At 38.3% G+C, this 6,000-nt stretch overlaps 1 protein-coding gene across 1 annotated transcript; it reads left to right on the forward strand.

Annotated features, from left to right (window-relative positions):
• The first annotated feature begins 1,782 nt into the window (after window positions 1-1,782).
• LOC126212682 (zinc finger protein 99-like) lies at window positions 1,783-5,799 on the forward strand. Its single transcript, XM_049940101.1, has 4 exons — window positions 1,783-1,835; window positions 3,722-3,831; window positions 4,870-5,144; window positions 5,284-5,799. The coding sequence occupies exons 1-4, from the start codon at window positions 1,783-1,785 to the stop codon at window positions 5,632-5,634; spliced, it is 789 nt and encodes a 262-aa protein (XP_049796058.1). The 3' UTR covers window positions 5,635-5,799.
• The last annotated feature ends 201 nt before the right edge of the window (window positions 5,800-6,000 follow it).

Consider the following 6,000-nt stretch of genomic DNA (forward strand, 5'->3'; position numbering starts at 1 on the left):
TAGCAAAGTCTTGAAGAACACATTGGATGGTGACTTGGGGGTTGTGGCAGCTGATGGGGGTGTTTCTTGATGTTCTACTCTATCCCAACAGAACAAGATAGAAAATACTTGAAACCTAAAGCCACCACCATTCTCATTGGAGAAAAAACATAAATGAAATAACAAATGTCAAAATAATGAGACTTGATGCTTCCAGAGCATCAGGTACAAATACCCTATCCCATGAATCACAAGTGGACTCAGCCCCTAGATGCAAACATTGATGGTTTTGTGTTGGGACCACCAAGTTCCATAGTGAAAACCCTAAAATTGTCATCTCCCTAATCAATTGTAGTAATGACACAAAAGCTTATCATTGATTTAATTACTCCTATACTGCAATGGAACATACATAGTTTGATAGCACATGTGAAGTAAATGAAACTTTTTATTTGTAGATGGTCACAGTATTTCACGTGAGTCACTCTGTAAATGTTTCAATACTCCCATGCTGTCAGGGCACAGTATCTGACTAGTTGCCACTGTGGGTAAGGATTGCTGAATGGACAACCTGTGTTTTTGCTGTGTGTGAGGCATAAGTGAGGCTAAGTGAGGACTGAGATCAGACACTAGCTGTATGAATTCTTAGGGGAGTTACTCAGTGATAACAATGGATTTTGTTCTGATTTGCCAAGATCCTCTTTGCAAGAAGCATTGCTAATATTATCCTAAAATTTTGCCAGACATTTCATTTGTAGTAGATATTAATGTCAGTAATATGCAGGTGTAATGCCAGCATCTCCTGGTGGGTTGTGAGATGAGCTATGTCTTCTAAATACAAGTGCTAGAATTTACTTCAGCACAGTTATTTGTTTTCTCACAACTAATCTTTAATCCTGCTTAATTATAATTGTAACCTACACACATACGCATGTCAAAAGGAGGTCACTGAGGTGGGTACCACATAGAGCAAACCGAGGATTGTTTTACCATCTGCTGATATTCAAAAATGCTTACATCTTGCCAGACTATGATTATTGTAAGGTAGATTCACCACACTGTTGGTGAACTTGCCCTGTTGTGGAAGTAAGTGTCAACCCACAGTATTCACCATCTGCAAAGCTTGGTGATAGTTCCACTGTTGTTCGTCTACAGTGAATATTTAGCACAGAACAGCTGTCTACATAGTTACTTTTGTGATCTGGGTCAACAAAAATATGAGTAGCAATGAGGAGGATTTATTATTGTTGTGATAGCCCATAAAACTCCTGTATCAGGCAGGAACAAACCTAAACAGTAGAGGGGAGAAAAGGAGGTAGCTCAGACAGTGTTGATGTAATGCCACAAGAAACCTAGATATGACTTATTATTTTCAAGTAGTGCTACATAACAGCTGAACTAGTAGGAAAATTTGAACTTTATGTGGGAAAGCAATCGTGCCTCTTCTACTGAACCAAGGGGAAAATGATACATTGCACAATAATTACTGTAAGGTGGCCCTCACCAACAGTAAGCCAAATGACAAGAAAAATTCTATCAGCATGTGCCACACCTGGTCTGTAGAATCCAAGAAACTGAGCACTCACATCCAGTGCACATTTGAAGGATATTGCTTCATCCTGAGAATGCGAATGGCTGGAATACGCTGCTTTTTCCCTAATCAGATAATAAGTAGGAACAGTGTGTAATTGTGGCTGTGTCCTCCACGTATGTGATGATAGGAGTGTTTGGGCAAAGGCAGTGCCTGCCATCTATGTCATCTGTAAGCTTTGAAAGTGGGAGGTGTTTCCAGCCACTTTGATAATGGGCACACCAGGCATCTACTCTTATAATATGGCCTATGTGGAAGCAACTGTGTAAGTAATATACCTACATAGGGCATACCAAAGAAGGTCTTTTTTATTTTTATTCAGCATACAGTACTGTAGTCAGTGGGATATAATATTCTACATTAACTTAGTGTCTGGAGATTTTAGACAGAAGCCCATTTTACTGAGAGTTTCTCTTACAGAACGTTTTCTGGTTGACACAGTGTATAACTGTTCTATGCAATGTAGTGATTAGCTGCAAGGGTTTTTATTAATCATATAGAAAATAGCTTTTACTGTTGTCTGATTAAAACTACTTGATAGCTGATGTGTGTCACTTGCCATTGCAATATTGCTACATCCACTACCAGCTACATTGCTTGGTTATAGGCAACACACAAACACAGCTGATTTTAAGTGACCTATGACTAAAATGTGGCAGATGACAGATTTTGTAGCATTGAAACAAACTCGTGTCCTAACCTTACCACAACTATGTGATCTGCAGTATATCTGAGAAAACAGCAATCAACAATCTGCAGCACAATTGAGATCATGATCATTTTGTTCAGAGCTTTTAAGGCTAACCTGTATGACCGAACTGATGACTGAAATATTTCTTAGTATGTTTGCACAGCCATCTTTGGCAGCAAAGTTTCAGTTTTTGATGAAAGCAAACTGTAATTTCTTACTGTTATTGGTTACTTGAAACCATATATCCATCAAAAAGCAAAACAGTCAAAAGCAGCAATTAGGATAGAATAATAGCACAGAAGTATGTGCATGCTCCTACCCACCCACAGCCATATCCACACTCAAATGACATCATTGGGAAGCTCAAAGATGTCCATTTTCATTGTGATGGAATGGGGTAGCTGCAGGTGGAATGATTGGACCCAGATATCACACGGATTGACCATGCACCTACTGCAATTACTTGCTCTCAGAAGACTATGGTAGGATTCGCTGTACATGATTCGTGCTGATGTCACCATTGATACATTTGTTTGATTCAGTCAAGGATGTTTTGGAACTCCAGGGGACCAGATATTGAGTAGTTGTAAAGATAATTTTGAATGGGAGACTGTAACTGCATTGGCATCCTCCCTGCCAGACAGTATGTCAATTACAAAGGGCTACACGTAAGCTGTGTTGCTAACAATACATATGTAATGTTGGAATAATTTGTGTGTGTCATTCACATTTGTTCATCAGTCTGGAAATTTATGTATGTGTTCCTTCATTTATTGACCTGACATTATTTCTTATATATGTACAGGTGTTGTCCACATGGTTGATGGCCATACCACCTAGCCAATAAGAAATGTGATGTTGGTGGTAGTTGGTGATTAATCTGGAGTCAAATAAAATGCCATGCTTTATTGCTTTCAGAAATAGATTGATCATTGGTGGTTTTAAGAATTTCTACCCAAAGCCTAAACTGCCCTCCAAAACAAAGAAAAATCCACATGGAAAGAGTGATTGGTTTTTATTTTAAAATCATAGATTACTCTTATTTTTTGTTTCCCTTTATCCTTTGGTGGATATTTTTATGTCAAAAGTTAGAGGATAATATTTCTAATAAATGTAATAATTTGGTGTAAAAGATTGTAGAACAGTATTTTAAAAATACTACAAGACTTTTAATAATAGAATTACTAGAGAATAAGAGAACCTAGTCAGCACTGAATGAGACTGGGCGTTATTCAATTTCATGTGATCATTTGCTTTATAAAAATGTTTCATATTAGGAAAATTCTATCATTCTGGTAGAATGTCATGACAATTTTAAATCACTTTCATTTACTGAATAAGTTATCTGTGACAGCCATACATTCTTATCTTTTGGTTTATAGGCCCCGATTTTGTGGATGGTGAAATATTGTTTTGTATTGTGTAAATCAACATTTCACACTTCTTTCCTCCTTCCTCAGTTTCATCCAAAGTGCTGGTGACAGCTGTGACATTTCATATCAAGAAACATTACATCAAGGCGTAGTCAATGACAAGCTGGAGATATATGCAGAGAAGTCAACAGATTTCAGTATGTCTCACAACTATACCAAAATACAGACTTCACAAGGAGATGGCTTATGTGGCACAAGATTAAGTTGTAGCATCAGGGAAAAGGAATTCCATAAGTTTAACTGTAGTTTCTGCCTACAGAGCTTCCCTTCAAAATACAGACTCATAATGCATATTTTCATCCACATTGACGGTGTGCAGGCACCTGCATTTGTGTGTAAGTCATGTGGTGAGGTATTGCCCACTGATGACTGCTTGAAAGAACATTTGAGAATGAGGGAGGGTGACCAAGCATTATCTGCTACAAACAGTGAGAAACTTGAATGCAGTGATCATGAAAACAATATCTCCTTCGAGTGTGTACAAGAAGGAATTGTGGAACAGACTGAGGAGCCCCCTTCGTGCAAGGTACCCAGGAAAACTTTTAAAAAATCCTTTAAAAACATATGTAATACACATACTGTGAAAGAAGCTGAAGAGGAACTTGAAAGATGTAATGACTGTGTAATTTTATGTAAAAGTGACCATGTTCATGTCCACACTGTGCTAAGTACTAAGAGACATCACAAATGTGATGTTTGTGGTAAAATGTTTACTCAGTTATGCAATCTTAAGAAACAAAATTTAATACACACTGGAGAGAGACCCCACGAATGCGATGTTTGTGGAAAATCGTTTGCTGAAAGGTGGAATTTCAAGCAACATGAATTAATACACACTGGACAGAGACCACACAAATGCGATGTCTGTGGAAAATCATTTACTCGGTCGAGCCATCTCAAGCAACACGAATTAATACACACTGGACAGAGACCACACAATTGCGATGTCTGTGGAAAATCATTTACTCTGTCGGGCAATCTCAAGAAACAAGAATTAATACACACTGGACAGAGACCACACATTTGCGATGTCTGTGGAAAATCATTTACTCAATCGGGCAGTCTCAAGAAACACGAATTAATACACACTGGACAGAGACCACACAATTGCGATGTCTGTGGAAAATCATTTACTCAGTCTGGCAGTCTCAAGACCCATATTTTAAAACACACAGGAAAGAGACCAAACAAATGCTATGTGTGTGCTAAATCGTTTACTGAAAGGGGCAGTCTCAAGAAACATGAATTAATACACACTGGACGGAGACCACACAAATGCGATGTCTGTGGAAAATCATTTACTCTGTCGGGCCATCTCAAGCAACACGAATTAATACACACTGGACAGAGACCACACAAATGCGATGTCTGTGGTAAATCATTTACTCGGTCGAGCCATCTCAAGCAACATGAATTAATACACACTGGACAGAGACCACACAATTGCGATGTCTGTGGAAAATCATTTACTCAGTCGGGCAGTCTCAAGACCCATATTTTAAAACACACAGGAAAGAGACCACACAAATGCGATGTGTGTGCTAAATCGTTTACTGAAAGGGGCCATCTCAAGCAACACGAATTAATACACACTGGACAGAGACCACACAAATGCGATGTCTGTGGAAAATCATTTACTCTGTCGGGCAATCTCAAGAAAGAAACATGAATTAATACACACTGGACAGAGACCACACAAATGCGATGTCTGTGGAAAATCATTTACTCAGTCGTGCAATCTCAAGACCCACTCATTAATACACACAGGAGAGAGACCCCACAAATGTGATACTTGTGGTAAATTATTTAATGTATTGAGTTATCTCAAGGCCCACAAGTTAATACACAGTGGAAAGAGACCCTACAAATGTAGTATTTGTGGAAAATCTTTTAATCATTGGGGCAGTCACAGGAAACACAAATTAATACACACTGCATAGAGACCACTCAAAGTATTGTTGAGATCTGTAGACCTACACATGTTCATAGAAGACCACACGTGTTTTATGAAAACTGTTCACATGTGCTACAGAGAGGTCACAAAAAATGACATTTCCATTTCCGCAGCTTCACATTCGAAGAAGTTAGGTACTAAATACAACATATGAAGCGCACAATTGTGATTTTTTTGTTGCAAATGGTCCATGCTTTAATGATTGGGCTACCCAAAATTTGTGCATTGAGAGATATCCTTTACTCGTTTGAGAAGAAGTTCTGTACAGTTATCAGGACCTCATATTCTTCAAAAGAATGTACCAGTATGCTGCTAATTATTTGAAAGAAACTGCCATTTCAGTCTTCATGAA

The sequence above is a fragment of the Schistocerca nitens genome, chromosome 11, assembly GCF_023898315.1.
Source record: "Schistocerca nitens isolate TAMUIC-IGC-003100 chromosome 11, iqSchNite1.1, whole genome shotgun sequence".
NCBI lineage: Eukaryota > Metazoa > Arthropoda > Insecta > Orthoptera > Acrididae > Schistocerca > Schistocerca nitens.